This window comes from Scleropages formosus, chromosome 3 (assembly GCF_900964775.1).
Source record: "Scleropages formosus chromosome 3, fSclFor1.1, whole genome shotgun sequence".
Lineage (NCBI taxonomy): Eukaryota > Metazoa > Chordata > Actinopteri > Osteoglossiformes > Osteoglossidae > Scleropages > Scleropages formosus.
In genome coordinates, this window is record NC_041808.1 from 18,446,326 (window position 1) to 18,467,191 (window position 20,866).

At 40.2% G+C, this 20,866-nt stretch overlaps 1 protein-coding gene and 1 pseudogene across 1 annotated transcript; one reads left to right on the forward strand and one right to left on the reverse strand.

Annotated features, from left to right (window-relative positions):
* Positions 1-1,547: 1,547 nt before the first annotated feature.
* Positions 1,548-11,719, reverse strand: stxbp3 (syntaxin binding protein 3). Its single transcript, XM_018753784.2, has 19 exons — positions 11,626-11,719; positions 10,652-10,701; positions 10,321-10,402; positions 9,656-9,732; positions 9,466-9,538; positions 9,183-9,283; positions 8,736-8,878; positions 7,647-7,740; positions 7,438-7,562; positions 7,116-7,214; positions 6,925-6,985; positions 6,748-6,813; positions 4,223-4,303; positions 3,842-3,977; positions 3,300-3,409; positions 2,678-2,779; positions 2,267-2,352; positions 1,876-2,024; positions 1,548-1,797 (listed from the first exon to the last, which is right to left on the reverse strand). Exons 1-19 carry the CDS (start codon positions 11,669-11,671, stop codon positions 1,691-1,693), a joined length of 1,788 nt encoding a protein of 595 aa, XP_018609300.1. The 5' UTR covers positions 11,672-11,719; the 3' UTR covers positions 1,548-1,690.
* A 3,973-nt stretch (positions 11,720-15,692) lies between these two features.
* Positions 15,693-20,152, forward strand: LOC108934987 (fibronectin type III domain-containing protein 7-like; annotated as a pseudogene).
* Positions 20,153-20,866: the final 714 nt, after the last annotated feature.

Below are 20,866 nucleotides of genomic sequence, written 5' to 3' on the forward strand. Positions count from 1 at the left end.
AGTCTGTAGCTTGCAGATATGAAGGTAAACACGAGGTGGCACACAGGCATCAGTCATTACCCATCTTGCAGGTCATGACCACACACAGAAGCAAGAAACACCATAATGCTGCTACTAAGTTGACAGAATAATATCCTTCATCCATATAATCATGAAGTGATAATGTTAAAAGAATTTTATCACATAGCCTGTCATTTTATATTATTAAATATAAATAAACCCAAGTCAGAAAAGTAGGACAGCTATACTGTATTACATAAGATCACATCACTGGCTTCCCTGAGAACAGGTAACACCCACTGTTCATCTGACACCCCTGTTCATCAACCACATACAATGTAGCAAACAGACCTCTCTGGGTTACTGAGTTTCTCTTGAAAGGTTCAGTTGTTTTGTTGAAGAAATATCAGGTTCCCCTGTTGTACTGTCGCAACAAAATATTCTCAGCACAGGTCCCGACTGTTCTTCTCAGCTGTCACAATAACAGCTGAGAATAACCAGATCGTTCTTGCCACATATTTTCCCAAACAGCCAAATCTCTTTCCTCTCCTGGAGGCACAGGCTTAGTTTCCTAATCTCAATTCAGACAGGACACCAAATTTGAATTTTCTCAGGGAAGAAATTTTTCAACTTCAACAACTTGAGATAAGCCATTAATATTGCAATTCAAAGTCACGGGTCCCTTATTCAATGTTTAGCACTTCAATAAAATACTTGAATCATATCACAATGGAACAAATTACACATTGTGGATGTACTGGGGGGGGAATTGTATATCCACATTTCTCTAGGCAAATGGTTGTACATACAAGTTTACAAGTTAACACCCAAGTGAATTAAGCATTTCAGAATCATGGTGTCCATTAAACATTTATGTTTTTAAATACAACTACAAAAACACATTAATAACAATAACAAAAGAAGGGCCATACAGTGCAGTCACTTAACATTTGAATCTGAGTTAAGGGAAGAGGTTTCAAACTCAGCTCCTGACAAACAGTGTGCAGGCTAGTTTGTTTATTTTTCTTTATCCTCCTTTAAGTGTTTCATTTGTGCTTAACTGCTTAATTAATGCTACTTGAAATTTTGAAGACATTTAAAGACTGCCACCTATTCAGGAATACTGCACTTTAATGTTGCATTTTAGGGGCAATGAACTGGCATAAATAACCAACACTATGACCTATCAACTGGACCAGTTAAACCAAGGCTTCACACATGACTTTTAGGAATTTTGTTTCATATCCCAGTGCCCCACTGTAAGTTCTGAATTGCCAGATATGTTTATGCTATTACATTAATTTACTTTAATTATTAAAATACTTCTATATAGGTAAAAGTGTACTGAATTTACTCTGTCACTTTCTGTTTCCTCGTTGTTAAAATGCAAACTGCAGTAATCCAGTTACAGGGCAGGGCCTTTAAATGCCTCAGAACTGCAACAAATAAGTGAATAAAAGGCAGCACTTCAGTACACAGACCAGAAATTAAGCTTTTTTTATTTTAAACTGTCAGTAAACCTGGGTGTAAAAAAAAAAAAAGAAAAAAAAAAAAGTAGTAGTATGAGAATTATAAATTAAAACAAATTTTAGATTTTTAAGGCAGTGATTCACAAGGTGGAACAATGTCAACGCATTGAAAAAGCAAGCAGAAAGTCCCTTTAGTTCTACATTTCTATGCTGTGATGTATTCAAGCAGTGACCTTTTCATCCAGTATTTCAAATTTCTCCATGGGAGCCTTGCTGAGGACCTGGATGTCATCTAACAGCCCAGTCGGGGTTAGAATATGAGAAGATCCTGGAAGACAGAAATGATAACGTTAAACAAGAAAAATATTATTGTCCCTTTGAAGGCCCCCATGGAAGTGATACCCACCGATGATGACCTCGCAGGACTTGATGGCCTGTGTGACTTGGTAGGCGCATCGCATCTCAGAGTAGCTGACCCCACCTAAGATGAAGACGATGAGCCGGGAGCCACTCCTTCGCTCATCAAGGGCACTGGGCTTGTGTTTCTGGCGGGCACTGAGAATCAGCAATCAGCCATGGTGACCTTATGACTTTACAACCTCCATCGTGATTTGTCAGAAAACAGAATATTAACAGGAACTGCTACCGGTAGATTTTCAGAGAAAATTATCAGTAATTCTTGTTATTAATGAAAAATTGTCAAAAAACAGGAAGTGCTGCCCTAAGATGGTTAAGCTTATGCATAGTAGCTAAAACGCTAGATGAAACAACTTAAGTCAAAGGGTGTGACAGTTTACCTCACAGCTCCAGACCCATTCCAAGCAGATGGACCCTCACACTGATGGGGCCATTCTCTGGTGTCCAGCTTGCCTTCAATGGCATCCTGTCATAGTCACAAATAAATTCTCAGTCTGAATATTTATCGTAATGGGAGAACTCAATAAGTAAAAATGAAAACAATGAAAAGCTGGTATAAAAAAAGCTGAATAACCTAGGAGCTACAAATAATAGCGTGTCTCTACAAAAAAAAGGGGGTTAAAACCCTGGCAAACCAAATAACGGTAGTTAATGAAAAATATTTCAGCAAAATTCTCACTGAACTCTGAAGGGCTGTTTTTAGGGGGCTTAAAGGTAAGTTAATACTGAACACAAGCTGGCAAAAAGCCTTTAAAACATCCTCAGGCACAGTGCTGTGCAGCAGCCCATACCTCCATCACATCTTTAATGACTGGTGTCCATCGAGAGAGGCAGTAGGTGCCTTCGAGGGATCGTTCCCGCCGCGATGACTTGCGAAACGGGAAGAAGCTGGTCTGTACATAAGGAACAATGAATGAATTTTAGTCCCATCTGCAACAAACAGGGGTCAAAGGAATATTCTCACCACATGTTTATAAGTTATCACAAATCTGTTACTACAGTAACTTGCTTAGCTCACACTCAAACCCAAAGCACCTTAGAATTATATTCACACCGCTAGATAGTTTATTGCACCCATTCAGGGTAAGTGTCTTGCTCAAGAGAATTTCATCATTACATTTACATTTATTCATTTAGCACACACTTTTCTCCAAAGTGACGTACATATAATAGAAAATACAATTTGGGCATTACCTTCGACCTACTACCTAATTACCATTTTATTTCTAACAGGATCATCATTTCTACAAAATTTTCTACATACCTTCACACTGAAAAAACAAGAACCAATATTATACTCACTTGTGACTAAACAATGTAGATACTACAGAACAGCATAAGTGTAAGTTCTGAAAGTAATAGAAAACTATTCTCACATTTATGAAAACACATGTTAAGGGTGGCATCACTCACCCCTGATGAGATGATAGGAACACCAAGATCCTTCCAATTTCGAATAAATTCACTTTCATTCTCAATCTTGACGTGTTGAATGAGTTTATTGAGGTTCTCTTCAGTTGTCCCTGTCATCAGAAAAATTAAAACCCATATAATGAATGCCTTTTCTGCAACTATCAATAACTGCCAAGTTTAACAAGGCTGTAGAATTACAGGATTAATTACTAGGGCAAAATCCATTAAGAAGTATGAGTAATTTCTGGTACTTGACTAAATGTAAAAAGTTACATTAAATGCTTTGTTGCAGTGCATTCACTTCAGTAATACAAAATGCAGATCTTTTCATGGAGTAACGATCACTAAAGTCAGAGTCCAGACAAACAGAAGCACTAAACAGTACTACACATAATGTATTATATAGACAATATTCATTCAGAAGTTACATTTTTCGCATCAAGACATATAAAGCTGCAGGCAGCAAATTGCTACGACACATCAAGCGTATGACTCCTACGGGAAAACATGGTGTGGCCTGAACTCAATCTTAGGTAACAAACCATTAAGGCTGAATATATAAAGCAGCACGGCGCGTATCTTGTCATAGGTCGAATGAGGGTGTAACAACACAGGAAGAAGAGTCCTCATTGGGTCCTTGACCTTCTGACCCTCTGCATCAGCTCCTAAAGCTAAGTCCTGGGGAACAAACACACACACAGCCAAATGCAAAGAGCACACTTTAGGCACACACCTGAAGTTTTGCAAATTCTATTACATCCAAGAGTGTTGGGAGTATCAGTGGAAGGCCTTTCATAAATGTTTTAGTGATCTTAATGCTGAAAAGTAGACAAAATTTAATCCGAAAATGCTGCATGAAAATGTAAGTTATGAACCACAGAACAGCACATGTAAACAAAAGAGTTCCTCGTTAAAGGAAGTACCTGCTCTGCTTTGCACAGCTTCTCCACATGACTTTGGAACTGGTTCATGCAGTCCTCAGTTAAACTGAGATGAACAGTTTTCTACAATGGAAAGATTTTTTTTTTTTTTTTTTAAACCAGCACATCCTTATAAAAGGCATAAAAATATTTAACATGCAGAGAAAGGTAAAGGAAATGACAGTTTGTACAGCAACAGTTTTCCTCTTAATTTGTTTGATATGTTTTCCCTTTTTATGCTCCTCCTACCTGGGTACCCTGTTCATCCTGCAATTACATAATTACTACACCACATAGCTTTCACTGTCCATATATGGAAGCAAGGAAAACATTTCAGGAATTTAATAGTGACAATAAATGCCTAGACTAGGGAAAGGTCAAAAATTCACTTCATCTGTAAGAAGTATTAATCTAGACTTTTGACAAGTATATTAACAATTTAAAGCCTGGAAGGAATAACATTTTGATATAGAACCAGGCCCATACTTTGTTGCTCAAATAATTTGCCTATGCCCAGTGTATATGTAAATAACCAACACTGAATTTTAGGAACAATAAACAGTCAGTGGTGTATAATAATCAATCACCTGTACACAACTGTCAGACAACTGTCTCACATAATGCTGCCAGCAAGATCCTCTCCATTTGTCAATGATTTATACATACTAAGCTCACTATAAATACCATACATTTTACTGGATTACATGAAAACGCAGTCAGACACACGCAGCAAGCTGCGACTGGTAAGGGCGAGGGACAGAACAGCGGACAGCAGACCTGCTGTCCCCAGTCAAGGCTCCGCTAGATTCTGAGCGCCTATTCACCTGCAGGTGTCTTCCTCAGGGTCAAAACTGCAGTTCTGTATTGCACATTTTGTATGCTTCGATTTTATCGCTGACAGCATTTTCTACACCGGGTTACTTGTTCTCTGTTAATACTGAAATTTACTTAAACTTGAGGGCTGAAAATGACTTCTAAAACGAGCAAGCAAAGTTTAGGATGAAAGTAGAAACTGTAATTACAAGTGAAACGGACGAACCTGCACTTTTCAAGTTCGTGAGGATGGCACAAGACAACACCCAATGACTGCAGGCTGCATTACTAAGTATCCAGCTGAATGTCAAAATGTGTTATAAATGAAATTACGAACAAGTCCATTTGTTTCCTATATAATAAAGCCATTTCAGTTCTTAAGGAATATACAATTAAGAAACATTATAGAATTAAATACATCAAGTCTTCAAATTTCAATGAGAATTTTATAAAGATGATACACACTGAAAAAGTAAACTTTTTCAGACAACAATGGAATTTAAGAATACGTGGTATAGTCTTTTCTGAGATGTATGTCGCTTTGGAGAAAAGTGTCTGCTAAATGAATAAATGTAATGTGCTCCCTAGCAGAATTACTGCTTAAAGTAAGTTGTGCAGTATCTCAAATTACCTGCAAAAAATAGAAACCATTTTTGGATTTTGATACGAATTTGTAAAGAATATTTTGATTGGAGTTACTGATAAAATACATCTCGAGTTAAAAAAGTTTGTAAGAAAAAAGCTTATTGCGACAGAATATGACTTGCTGCACTGACAAGTTACATTCACATTGTTTTCCATTTAGCTCACACTTTTCTACAGAGCCAACTTACAATGTTAAGCTGCTTACAATTATTTACTCATTTATGCAGCTGGGTAATTCTTACTGGAGTAATTTAGGGCAAGAACCATGCTCAAGGGTACTATAGCAGTAGGTGAGGCCTGAATGTGGTACAGCTGGTAGCGTAATGGTTAGAGATGTTGCCTTTGGACCCAAAAGTCACAGGTTTGATCCCCACCTCTGGCTGTAGTACCCTTGAGCAAGGTATTTGCCCTAAATTGCTACAGTAAATTTACCCAGCTGCATAAATGGGTAAATAATTGTAAGCTTGTGATAATTGTAACCTTAACATTGTAAGTTGCTTTGGAGAAAAACATCAGCTAAATGAATAAATGTAATCTCCAACCTTCGTAACCAATGGAAATAGCTCTTACCATTATGCTATCAGCAGAAGTTAGCCACTAGTGTTGGGAACACTTTAAAAATGCAAGGTTTTATTATTACACTATCATTCATTATTATTCACCATCCTTAACCACTTGTCCAGGTCAGGGGTATAGTGGTCTATTCCTGTCATATGATTACTGGAGTGCATTAATATTCTGTGTGCCTCCAACTTGAAGGAAAAGCTCAAAATTTCTTTTTGTTACACTTTTTCCAGAATTATTTCCAGCAAGTATCTGATATCCCTTTATATATCAGATGAATTACTTGATGATAATATATCTCGTAAAAGCAATGTATTTAATACTACTGCATTATATGATTTACTTTTCAATTTAGATATTAAGATTCAGTATGACACATGTTGTGATTTTCATACATGTGGCCCTCAAACCAATTCACAATAATGATTACACCCTTTGCCTAGAAAGGTGGGACACCCCTGATCTAAGCCTTAAACACAAAGAACAGCATTAGCAAGTTACTGCACCTGTTCAAGTTGTTTACGGAATGAAGGCATCTTTCTCATGAGCTGAGACAAGCCGCTTATTGTGACCTAAAAATACAAAAGAAAAACAGAATTTCTTCAAATTCCAAAAACTGGATAAAATTACAGAATCATGAAGAACAGAAGTACAGAATCAAATAAGAATCAATAAAAGCTGACATTTTTCCCATCTTGTTGTTTCTTGTTGGCAGAGATTTCCTTCACCAGCTTTGGTATTTGTCTACAACAAAACCAATAGAAATGATCAATCACAAAGAATTATTACTAATGTTAAATCAGACCGTGTGATTTACAAAGTTAGCAAGTGATAGTACAGAAAGGCCTAAAAACTGCTTCTTTCAGGAACTCACTCTGACACGTCAGCAATATGCATGTGACGAAGTCTGACCCAAAGCTCATCATCCTCGTTTAGCAACGCCTCCTTTTCAGAGCCATCCTTCGCCTTGTACCTGATGGCACAAGACAGCAAGCAGTTTGTGATATAACAAAAATTCACAGAACACAATGCAACTGTCAATTCAATCAAATAAAAACATCTAAATACTACATTTCACATGTTCAATTAAAAACCCTTAATCCATTTTACTAATTATTTAGAATACAGTAACAAAAACTGCCAAGAAGTTGCTCTGAAACATAACACCTGATAGTATAAAAAAGTAAATATCTCACTTATAAGTATCGTTCGTGATTTGGAGGAGGTCATAGGCCATGGCTTGATATGTCAGCTCATGTAGTATTGGAGTTGCTGGATCAAATCCTCTCTCAACTATCAGCAACTGGGCCTGGGTCTTTGACTAAAAAAAAACAAAACAACAATGTAAAATGATTATCATGAATAAACATGAATATGAAATATAACTGCTGCTTTGAATACTTACCTTTTTTGGCTGACCTTGATCAATCTCATAGTGATGGGCGAGTTTCTTGTCTACAAGCTCAGCAAGCTTTTTAGCATTATCTAAACTTGACTCTCTTTAAAAAAAAAAAAAAAAAAAAAACCTTAATTATTGAAAAAAAAGAAATCACAAAATTTACATACAGATATTCTAAATATCACGACAGGTTTCTATATATGAAATCTGAATTCACATTAATGATGTCATTTTCTTGTAGTCTTCACTTGCCTTACGAAGGTAACAGGTTCCTGAAAATCCCAAAACCAACACCCATTTTTGCTGAAATATCATCAAATTCCATTAAAATGGACAGTTACTTTAATAATAAACGGTTATAAGACAACAAATGAGTTTCCCTTCATTAATTACTTAATACTTCATGGCTTTTTTATTATTAATTCCATAGGTCTACCTGCACTTGTTCAGCTCCTTCCAAGTTCTCATATACAGTACACTTAAACACTCACAAACACAACATACACACGATACCCAGTATTGATGTGCAAAAAAAACAACAGTGAAATAAAGGAATGTATGAAAACAATACAAATTTATTCGCACTCACTGAACAAACTGATGTGTCTCACAACACTGAGCTGGGCAATTCAACATGAGTTCGATTCCCATTTAAGTTTGTGTGGATTTTGCATGTTGACCCCGTGTTTGTGTGGGTTTCCTCCCAAAGACATGTTTGAGGTCAACCGGCGACTCTAAACTGTCAGTAGTGTGTTAGTGCACGTGTGTGCGTGTTCCCACTTTTTCGTAAGCTCTTCATTGACGTAGCCACGATGCATTAAAGAGTTAGAAAAAATAACACAAATGGTACTGTAAGAGGAGAGACGCTGACCAAACATTTAACTGCGACCACATTGTAACTGCTGAGATTACCACCTGGTAGGCAGCAGAAGGCATGCCTCACTCATAAGCATAAGGAATCTTTGAAAGAGTTTTTTTTTTTTTTATTAGAAAACTTTGGGGAAATGGAAAAGTGGTATTAGATAACGTTCTTCATAAATGAGAATTTCTATAAGTCGAATGTTCATTATCTCGGGGATGACTGTATTCTCCTACCTGTATCTGATTCCAGGGTTCTCCTCCAGAGTTGCACATAGTGTGACAATCTGATCTGCTAATGCCTCCAGGGTCTTCTCCTTATCCTGGCTGTGGATGCTGTAAATACTTCTGAAGGCACCCGGCTTGTCACAAGTGAATACCTACAAAAAAAATACAAAGGGATGACATTACTTTTAGCTACATAATATCCCAACAGAAAGAACTGTTGCATGTGGCTTTTTATCAGATGTCCCTGCGAAATGTGTGTGTGCGTGTGTGTGTGTGTGTTAAACACAGAAAAGAACACAATGATTTGCTGTGTTTTTTATTTTAATGGGGTATTTTGTTTAAGTTCTAAGAGTTTAACGTTTCAAATTTCTACGGACGCTTTCTTGCACCTAAATATGAGATGCCAGCTTCCCCGAAATCTAAAATGCTACGAATCTTTAGAAACTAGACACTTACCTGAGACTCTTTAGGCAGAAATGAAATGTTTATTTCCTTACAGACTCTAATTGACTTTGCACAGTGCATCTTCATTTTGTTAAACAGTGCATCTGAACAATCTATAAAGGAAAAGTGTTTCCATTACAGCAGATAATATACTTTTTAAAATGTTTAACAAAAGTCTCAATACTAAATTTTAAAAAATTCTAATAACCAATACTGACTTAAAATATATGTGTCAGCGTGAGAACTCCATAACTCAAAACTGTGAAAAGTTGCTCTTCTTACATAACATACTCACAGTCTGTGAAATACACATAAGCAGCTTTGTACTTGGGTTTTCCCTTGAAGTCACCAATAAGAGCATCAACACACTGAAGAAAGTAAGTAATGAGAAAAAAAAAAATGAGGCTACAGATTGCTTACAGGATATTAAAGTAGGTGCCAAGTTAAAAAAAAAAAATAAATAAATAAAAAAAGCTGCAACAAACCTTCTCTGTTGGAGACATGAAGTAAATGGCCTTCATTTCAAGAACAGGCTCCCTCTTTTTAAAAAGGTCCTCAACAACTGTAGATGAGAAATTTATTTTGATTACAAAGAAAAGTACCCATGTCAGGTGTTACACTACATATGATAAAAATTGTGGGCAGCAGGTCATGTAGTGGTTAGAGCTGCTACGTTGCATTTTGAAAGACCCACATTGGTCAATAATTAACAACATTTATTTATTACAGCTTAGTTATCAGCTTTTAAATTAATTATGTGAGTAGTACACTATTTTTCTTGATCATCAAGTTGGAAAACAGAAATACAACAGACCAAACTATAGTCAAGGTTCATCAACTACTGGAGTGAGGACTTTGGCTATGATATAACATGACAAAGAAAATTGTCTAGTTACCAATCTGAGCAGAACTCACAGCTCTTTGAATAACCATCCACTCAAGACTAGCGATCAAACCAAGTGAACCACTCCCTAGGTTTCTATGGATAGAGAGTCACCCCAGATTTTGTGCATTTACAAACCAGGGAGTCCAGATCATCAGGAGTGGAGTTTTTCAAGAGGAATTAATTGCTGGTGCTCTTATCAGCGAATGTCCATGTAACAATGAGATGGCTAAGCTTATCAAACATTTGAAAACTTCTGTTACTTACTGGTGATGCCTTCTGACATCAGATCAGGCATTTTACAACATGATGAAAGGAGCTTGGTGGTGAAGTGGTCCAGAATCAAGATCTGTGACGGGATACAGTGAACCGAATTCATATATCTGAAACCTAATTCTCAGGAAGCCTTACAATTACGCACTCTGTTATAGATGTAGGTGTCGCTGGACTATCAATGCCAAATAATTTTAAAAAAAGCATTGTATGCAAAAAGGGACTGTTACCACTGTCAGTACTTACTGATGCGAGAACAAAATACCTCAGCAGTAGTAGGAAGTACACTAGTATGGATGGAAAACCAGTGGTACACAAGACATACCTTCCACACCTCAGACTTCCTACAGTCTGCAATGATAGTGTCTTTAATCTCTGCAAAACAAATATGTGAGAGTGAAAAAGAGCAAAGTGCCTTATGTGTATTAATCATGTTTACCAATATTATATAAGGAGTAACTTCTAACTAACTTAACTTTTCTCATCAAAGAGAAAACTTGTGCAAAGCCAGGGCATTTCTGAAACACTGAAAACTGGTTATGGTATTTTCGCATCATCTCCTGTCCATGGCACAGGTCAAAGGTATGACAACTGGGTCCTTATGCACTTTTTTGTAGTTAAATGGGAATTTAAAGTTATGAGGACCTGTGCTGTGAAAAATGGCTGACAACTGAATTGGGTCAAACTAAAAAAAAAAAAAAAAAAATCGGTGCTTCTCATCGTGATCCAGTTAATGGTTTAAAAAATAAAGTTGCCGAGAGTAGCAGGTACACACAGTAAGGGAAACTATCTTTTATGAAAGTGAAATTAAAAACTGAGATTGCAAATAAGTCTGTAGCGTCCTTCAAGCTCTGTTCTGTCAGGAATATAGCAAGTCGGCTAACCGCTAGCTTCCTAAATCTTTAAATAACGACGTGGCGCTTTGGTCATGATGCTAACCAACACTTCGGCTACACTTTGGGGTTGTTTCGGGGTTTTGGGGGTGTGTTAAACTTCCCACTAAACGCGGGAGAAAAGAATAAATACGAGTGTGAAAGGAGAGCGCGGCTCCTGTAGCGTCCCTCAGCAGAGATGTCCTGCGCCGCCGCCTCGCGCTCGCGCTCGTCGTGTCTTTCCCCACTTCCGCATTTCAAAAAAAAACTTTTTTTTTTTTTCCACGCACCTCAACAAGTGCGTCCGCGAGCTCCTGCGACACATACGTAAATATTTCACAACCGCGCAGACGCGTTTAGGAAACAAATTCAATGTGCTCAAGGCCCACTCGCCGCGCGACAAACGCCGATGGCCGCCCGCACTTACTTTGCCAAACTACTTTCTTCAGCCCGTGCTCCGCTCGAGCTGCCATCTTGGTGACTCTGCGCGTGGCTCACGGAACTCACGCGCGTGCACGCACATGCACACATGTGATCGCGTAGGGCTGGCGAGCTCGCTATCGCCAGCACTGCACTAGCGTACACTCTTCACCAAATCTCCCAAATTAAGATGATTTAAATAACTAAGTTATTTCCCGGCCAGCATTCACGGGAATATATAGATACATATTTTCAGACACGAAATAAACTAAAAGTAACGAGCCTGTGTACGAGTGTGAGGGATCCCTAGTCAGGAGAAAAAATGATACAGTATTTTCATTACATAATTTAGAATAGAATAGAATAGAATAGAATAGAATATACTTTATTGTCCCTTTCCAGGGAAATTTGTCTTGGACACCATGACACGGCCAGTGCACAACATTTGGACTCGCATAAAACAATACACGACCTAACATACAATTAAAAAATAAATTAAAAAATAAATAAACAACGTTCAAAGTTTAAAAACCTCTATACCAGTCTAAAATCTCACGTTTTGGAATTCCCTATTTAATCATTTAACTGCAGTTGGCACAAAAGAATAATTCTTACAACGATTTGATTTACACATCAAAATTCTGGGGGCAACATCTTAAAGTTCTCATGTAGAATATGTGTGTCATCAGCAGCAATTTTTTTTAGCTTGTTTTAAAACAGATATCTTGTAGAACTCTTGTATGGGTCTTTTCTCTTCCCACCCTATAATTTTTAGAGCAGTATGCACTAGTCGTCCAAGTTTCGATTTTAACTGGACAGTCAAGTTTCTGTACCATGCTGTAATACCATACCTTATCAGGCTCTCAAAAACAGACTGGTAAAACTGAAATAATAGAATCTTCTGGTTTACCCCAAATACTTTCAACCTTCACAAAAAATGTAGTCTCTGCTGCAATCTAGAACACAGACTGTTTATGTGAGCAGACCAACGTAACAGATTATCAGTATAAACACCCGAGTATTTATATGAAGAAACCTGTTCAATAGTATTACCATGTATTATTACAGGACTATGATCCCCCACAGATCTGGGGTCGAAGATCATTTCAACAGCCTTCATTTCATTTAAAATCAAGGAGTTGTCGTCACACCACCCCACAAACCTGGCAACTTCAGAAAAGTAGTGCGAAGGTGCAGTGTTTCTGTCCAATAAACTCAATATTGCAATATCATCAAAAAGTTTGATGAAGAAGGTATTATCCTGACTAGTAACACACTCACTAGTATATAATATTAATAAAATGGGTGAGCTAACACAGCCTTGCGGGACCCCCATATTGGTAGTCTTCACCTCAGAATAAGAATTGTTGACCCTGACTTGTTGTGTTCGATTTGTTAAAAACGAATAAAACCACTTAATGCAAAAGGGATTCACCTTTAACTCTGTCCGCTTCCTAATTAGTAGCTGGGGTTGAAGTGTGTTAAAAGCCGAACTAAAATCTAGAAAAAGTAGACGTGCATATGCTTGGGTATCTTCTAAATGCCTATTCACTAAATGAGTGATAAATTAATGGCGTCCTCAGTGCCCCGTCCACCCTTATGAGCGAACTGAAACGGGTCAAGGGATAATTTAACCTCGTCCTTTAGAACAGTTCATAACATTTGAAGTCAAAGGCACTGGTCTAAAATCACAATTTTCAACTGGGCAATTTTTCTTGGGAATCGCCGTAATTATAGTTTTTTTCCACAAGGACGGAATGGTATGCAAGTCTAATGATTTCTGGAAAATAGGGCAGAATGCTGGAGTAAGTTCATTGGCACAGGTTTTTATCAAAAAAGCAGAAATTCCGTCAGGACCCATGGATTTTTTGGTTCGTATGCCTCTAAATAGGGAACTAACTACGTGTGGGGCTACCTCTAATCTCTGATCTGAGTTACATATAATAGAGACCATTCGCCCAGAAGGTGACTCAAACCTAAGGAAAAAGTCATTTAAGTCATCTGCTCTTTGTTGGTCATTGCTAGTTATGAGCCTTTTTTGGGAGGTTCCATATTAGTTACTACTTTTATAGCATCCCAAAGTTTTTTGGAGTCCCCTGAATTAAAATTTTGTTCTATAATATCTCTGTGTTTTCCTTGTCCCCTTCAACAAAGCATTTAATTCCTTTTGGACAAATTTTAATTCCATTTTATCTTGATTGATAAAAGCCAACTTCTTCCTGTTTAAACACTCCTTTACCTCCCTTGTTATATAACTTTTGTTATTAGGAAAAACAGTTACAGTTTTTTTCTCAACAACTATGTCCACACAAAAGTTAATATAATCTGTTATTGTCTCTGTGGCATCCTCAATGTCCACTTCATGAAACAGTTCCCAGTCCGTACAAGCAAAGCAACCCTTCAAAATTTCAATGCTATCATCAGACGAAACAGACACAGTCTTTGTCTGTTGTTTTATCCTTTTTAAAAGAGTTCTATAGACAGGAATCAAGTGAATCATGTTATGATCGCAGTTTGACAATGGAGGTTTTGGCTTGGCAACATATGCATCCTTCACATTCCCATAACATTTATCTAAAATCTTATTGCCTCGGGTATTACATTTGATATACTGTTCATACCCTGGAAGTGAGAGGTCCAGTCTACAATGGTTAAAATCGCCAAGAATAAAAACTGGAGCTCCAGGAGCGCGCTTCAGTTGCTTGTGAACACAGTCAGATATGCAGCTAGCCGCTTTAACAGCATTCCCGCTCGGCAGAACATATGCTGCACAAATGATGATATTCCCAGATTCTCGCGGAAGGTAAAAAGGCCTCAGTGATAGACAAAGTAGTTCCACATCTGGATTGCACAATGACTCTCTCACCATCTCTCTCTTTACTTTATTATAAAGTCGCTGCTCAAAATCGCTCTTATCCAAAGCGATTTACACAGCACCCATTTATACAGACAGGCTAAACACCTTCGACATCACCATAACACCAAAGCGGGTGTTCGCACCAACCACTCAGGTTACAAGTCCATGTCTTCAACCACTACATTCGCTGCTGCCCATTGTTGTTGCTGCCATTGTTTGGTGCCATCTATGCCTGCTCGCGACGGCCACTATTCTGTCCATTAATCAAATACATATTGTGCCCATTAATCGTTCTTATACAAATCATACCCTTGGGCCTTGAAATAACAGCCCATAATAACAAACGTGTCAGAAAAGAGATATGGGATTCCCTCAGGCAAACGTCTCCCACATTACTTGGAAAATATCCTTTGTCCTGTGACTCTGTAGTGTAAGTGTCCCTTTGTGTGTGAGTGTTTTTCGTATTTTCTGCGATAGGTTCGCGGCCGACAGGGAGGAGGGCAGCGGTGTGGGTCGAGCACTAAAAATTAGTGCAATAAAAACGGAAGAGAAAAAGAAGTGAATGCCCAGCGCTTCTCAGTCACAAAATAATCATATCGTGCTACCAAAAAAGAATGGATTGGGAGAACTTAAAATCCTTTATTTGTTTCCTTTTAGGCCTGGGCTTCTCTACCGTAAGAATACATTTTAACACAAAGATCATAATCAACCTAGTAACCTTTCGACATCCCTGTCTTCAACAAGCAAGCTACATTCTAAATACAGGCCACAAAATATAAAAAGTTTAACATGTACTTAAGTTATGATCTTGATATGTTAGAATAGAGAAGTAATACCAACAAGGGGAGGGGTGGGTTGGACCGGGTCCTGCTCTCCAGTGGGTCTGGGGTTCGAGTCCCGCTTGGGGTGCCTTGCGATGGACTGGCGTCCCGTCCTGGGTGTGTCCCCTCCCCCTCCAGCCTTATGCCCTGAGTTGCTGGGTAGGCTCCGGTTCCCCACGACCCTGTGGGACAAGCGGTTCAGAAAATGTGTGTGTGTGTGTGTGTGTGTGTGTGTGTGTGTGTATACCAACAAGGGTTGTAAAGTATATATTCTGTCTTTCATTCACAGATATGTGCTGCAGAAAACGGTAATTTTCGGGAATAAATGGCTGTGTAAAAATAATAAAGTAGGCTTATGTAGAAGGTTTGGAGCCTAATTTACTTATGAATACTGGCATGACGGAATCAAAAAAGAAATACTGTACGCATTATTTAAAAGAAGATGACTGATAACGATTATTATTATTATTATTCTGCCTCCCGCAGCTTTCACAGTGTCTGTATTCACGGCAACCTCGAGTGTCACGGTGCGCTGGAGCGCTCGTCCAGCCTGGGTGCGCCTCCTACAGGGTCACGGCAACGCGCCGCCCGTCTTCGTGCAGTTCAGTGCCGATACGGTGATCACGGGATCCCTCAGCTCTCTGTCCGCGAACACCGCGTACACCGTGCGGGTCGACGCCTGGCCTGGACTCCGCTGCGGCCGTGCTCAGCGCTGCGGAGATCACAGCGACGACGGACGGGTAGGTTCGCGTTCCACCTTTCACCTCTTTAGCATCGCGCATGAACTGCACGCGTCTTCGTGGCAAGCGATACACGCGCCTACAACAAGGCTGCGCCAACGCGCATTTGTGCGTGTGTGCGCGCAGCTCCAGATGTGCACAACATGCGCAGCGCGCGCTCGAACCGCAGCCACAGCATCACCGCGGAGTTCGGTGCGGCGAGCGGCGCGAGCGCCTACATCCTGCGCGCGGAGTCCGCGAGCGGCGAGTTGTACTCGGAAACTGCAGTGTCGGGATCCCCTGCAACGGTGCGCGACCTCCAGCCCTACAGCGAGTACACCATCAATGATCAGCGTCCTGTCCCAGAGCGCAGCCAGGAGCCAGCCATCCCCCCCCTGAGCGCCAGGACAGGTGTCACATAAACATGATGTCGTCGAATTTTAATTTAAAGTAATTACAAAAAATGCTAGTAGACTTGACTGAGTCTGCTTCTCAAAGTTACTTTCCTTAAGTTGACACCTATTTATTTATTTTTTTTTCATATTGAGGTGCCTTGGGCTCAGAGGAATTCTGTATAAGCAAAATGACAAGTTATTTCCTTATTCCTTCCATATTTGTAAGCTGGGTCCATACCCGCCAGTTAAAAGAGAGAGCACAGAAAAAGACAGAAGCTCATTTGCTTTCTGTATTCCAGCATAATTGACATCAGCAATGTTCATCCGTGCTCTCTGACCTTCCAGCGGTGGCTGCCCCGAAGTTCAATGCCTCTTCTCCTGACAAAAACACTATCATCTTGACATGGAGTCAAGTGGCACATGGAGTGTTTTACACACTGCAGGTTGTAAAGGAAGGGTTTGGCATTATAGTCAGCATGAATATAACCAACACCTTCATGAACCTGACTGATCTTGAACCTGGCACCACCTGTTGAATCACAGCCAATGCTTGGGGTCCTGACGGCCTCTCGAGTGACGATGCCGTCATCTGCCAGATCACACGTGAGGGCCACAGTTCATTGATATTGACATGTAAGGAAAAATGTGTTCATTACAGATAAGAATCGATTTTCACACGTGTGGTTGTGACAAATTTTGACCACATACATTATTTAAATTTTTCAGTTTCTTGACTCTCATTGGCAAAACCATGAATTCTTACCCTCGTTTATCATGATTCATCTTCCTGTAGGTCCTTCGGAGCCAGGGTCAATTTATTTGATGCTGGAATCAACCCGTTCCACAGGCATGGCTGTCTACTGGCATCAAGTGCAAGGAGCAGACAGCTACTTCATCTCCAGTTCTACCGGACAGAACTGCAGTTCCAATGACAGCTACTGTTGGATCTCGCCTCTGAGCTTTGGCCAGAACCATTCCCTCATGGTCACTGCCCAGAACCAGGCTGGCCCAAGTGACCCATCCAGTCCAGTGAACTTTCTCACTTGTACGACTCCTGCATTGTTGGTAATAGAGGTATTAACAGTGACATGCAAAGACCATCCTGGTTGAATCTGAACATTCTTACTAGGCATTCAACAACAAACAGTAGAACTTTGTTCCACCTAGAAAAAAATTTAAAATACCTCCAGCACAGTTAATATACATCTTGCAGTGTTGGCCAAATTCAATTTCCAGTTGGCGAGTTTTAGCAGTATCACTGGCGTCAATTTTTAAGGCCGTGTTGGTCAATGTTACTGCTGTAGTTTGAAGGTCATTTGGTGGTCCTGATCGCTGTTGGCACAGAGATGCTGGATTCATGTGATTTCTTTTTTTATCAATGCGCTCTGAGCTTCTAATTTTTCCTTGCTAACATTTCACTTCTAGTTGTTTGAAAGAATATAATGCTGAGCTCAGAGCTCACATATTAATCAAACTAATTTTCCTGAGCTAACAGCCTTTTTTTTTAACATGTAATTACTGGTGCACATGTCCACCATGGAGTAAGGACGTTCTGAAGAACCTTTTGCCGTCTGTTCTTCCCAGTCCCTTGTCCTCCTCATTCTTTCTGGGTAGAGGAGTCAGCCCTGGGGGACTGCAGGCTGGTGTGGAGCAAGGAGCCCTGGGTGGATTACCACATAGTCTTTGTGAAGAGTGATGATAGTAGTGAGGAGTTGTGCAACACCACCAGTAACAGCTGTAGCTATGACTGCACCTGTGGCTTCACCTTCTATGCAGAAGTTCTTGCATTTAACACAGCTGGATCCGGTCAACCTGGACTTGTGCTTAATTACACGACTGGTAAGACCATAGTACTGATGCAGGTTCCATCAAGCGGGTTTCTAAATCAGTTCTTCGAATCTTCATCTTCGATGTCAGGCTCGTTTGCAAACTAAACATCCATACCGAATTTTTGCTTACAAGGGCAGACGTGTATGTATGTGATCTCGATTACCGTATGACATGCAAAGTTGAGTGCTTCCTGATGAATATGCAATAGAGTTGAGCATTTCGAAATAAATTTGCATATAGGAGCTGACCAGCTCTCTTTTGAATGTCTGCAGTTCCTTGCTGTCCACATGATGTGTCCATATCACTGGTATCCACTGAGACCCTCGAAATAATGTGGTCTGCAGTTCACGGTGCTGACATCTATGACTACTACAACTAAAGCGAGTGGCAGCTCTGAGGTCATCCAGTGCGATGACACAGCCCCCGTTTGTGCGCTCTCTGACCTCAGGTGCAATACCAGGCACAATGTCGTAGTTACACCTTGCAGCGAAATGAGAGGTTGCAACCATAGCTGTATACCCCACAGTGCAGAGACAGGTAAAGCATTATGTGAAGCTTTCATTATTCTTTGTCTAGAGCATTCCGACAGGTAGCTGACATTACTTATACATCTTGATTCGTCTTCATCCCCATTGGTGTTTCAGTTCCATGCTCTCCAGAATCGCTGAGTATCCACCAGTCCAACATGTCTTGTGTAAAAATCACCCGGACCTCCTCTAACACAGAGGCCAACTATTCCGTGAACGTAGTGGGTAAAAAAGACTCCTACTCTTGCTGGTCAAGAGGAAGCTTCTGTGAGATATGTCACCTCCCATGTGGCTCTACCTATGAAGTTAGTGCCATTGCCAGCACCTCCATAGGCAGCAGTTTACCTAGTTATACTGTACCTTTGGAGACAGGTAAGAGGTCTGAAAGAAACATCTAGAAGTTTTTTTTTGCATTATTGAACCTTTGTGGAAAGCATAATGGTTTTACAAGAACATTTCTAATTTTCCAGGACCGTGCTGTCTCGAGGACTTAAGAGTAATACAGTTGACCCAGGCCATAACCAATGTCACCTGGCTGCCGGCCACAGGGGCCCAGTTTTACATTGCCTCGCTTACATCATCTCAGAATGAAGCCAAGTGCCATACGTCGGACGCACGCTGCCTGATGGGATGCATCACCTGTGGGACAAACTACACAGCGTCCCTGGAGGCCATCAGCAGCACCTCCGGTGAGTGCAGAAGGTTGTCGTGTGTTCCAGGTTAAGAGCGCCCATTGACGGTTCCAGTGGTGCAGTACGGGCTTGAGAAGGAAGAGTTTACATTGAGGTTCTTCTTCTGTCTTTCAGGTGACTGCTGCCCCTCTGGACAGCAAAGAGCACCCTGCGTGTGTACTGGCGCTCGTCCAGCAGCTTCAGTAGGTACACAGCTATCCTACGTGGTACCACCTCCAACTACACCTGCAGCCCCCCTCTAGGCAGCAGATCCGTGACATGTTTGACATCACCTGTGAGGACATGTACAGCGTTGTGGTCGCACCTTTGGAACAAGATGGAACCGTGGTTCCTTTCCGTCCCAGATGGACATACGCTGGCGAGTGCCAGTTTTACCACGGAGCTGGTCCATTTTAAATTACCACACCTCTGAAACTTACCTCGATTCGTTCTCTGCCGTGAGTTTATAAAAATACGAGCTGTTTCGGTACCATTTTAGTTTCGTGCTCTGGAGACAACATTGGACTCGGTAAGTACTTCCGGATTGTGCCGAAACTCTGTAATTATCTGGAACTCGGTGCAATCCTTAACATTCCCTTCATCAGCGTTTAGTGATTTTGAGGGAAGCAGCAATACTGCTTTTAAGATTGTAATAAATGCTCTTACTAAATCTTTTTTTCAGTCATCTACCGAGGGAAGAGAAGTGTGGAATAAGTGAGTTTGTGCAAACTAACAAAAATTTCACGCAGGTCTGTGCCATAGTTAATGAAATTCTGTTTAATGTAAAACGTAACATCTTTTGCACATTCTTTATCTAGAGTATGAGGAAAAGCATACGCGAGATAAGAATTTTTCTATGAGACGTACGTCGCTTTGGAGAAGAGCATCTACTAAATGAATACATGGAAATGTAAGCATTCTTAGCGCTCTCCTAAATGCACTGTACCTCAAGTTAAATAGTCAGTGCCAAATCTTACAGCATGAGGTAAATAACGTGGGGAAATTAATTCACAATCCATCTAACAAACAAAATGAGTCCTAGAAGTATAAAAGGAATAATTCTACACTCATTTCAAAATAGGAAGGGGGGCACGGTGGCGCAGCGGGTTGGACCGAGTCCTGCTCTCCAGTGGGTCTGGGGTTCGAGTCCCGCTTGGGGTGCCTTGCGATGGACTGGCGTCCCGTCCTGGGTGCGTCCTCTCCCCCTCCAGCCTTGCACCCTGTGTTGCTGGGTTAGGCTCCGGCTCCCTGCAACCCTGTATGGGACAAGCGGTTCAGATGATGTGTGTGTGTGTAATTTCAAAAAAACACGCATAGTACAATCATCCAGTGAAGAGCAGGTTAACATAGGCATCATTACAGTAACTGTTGCCATAACTTTATATATTACACGATGCTAATGAAAGATGTGGCAGTTTTTCCTTGCTT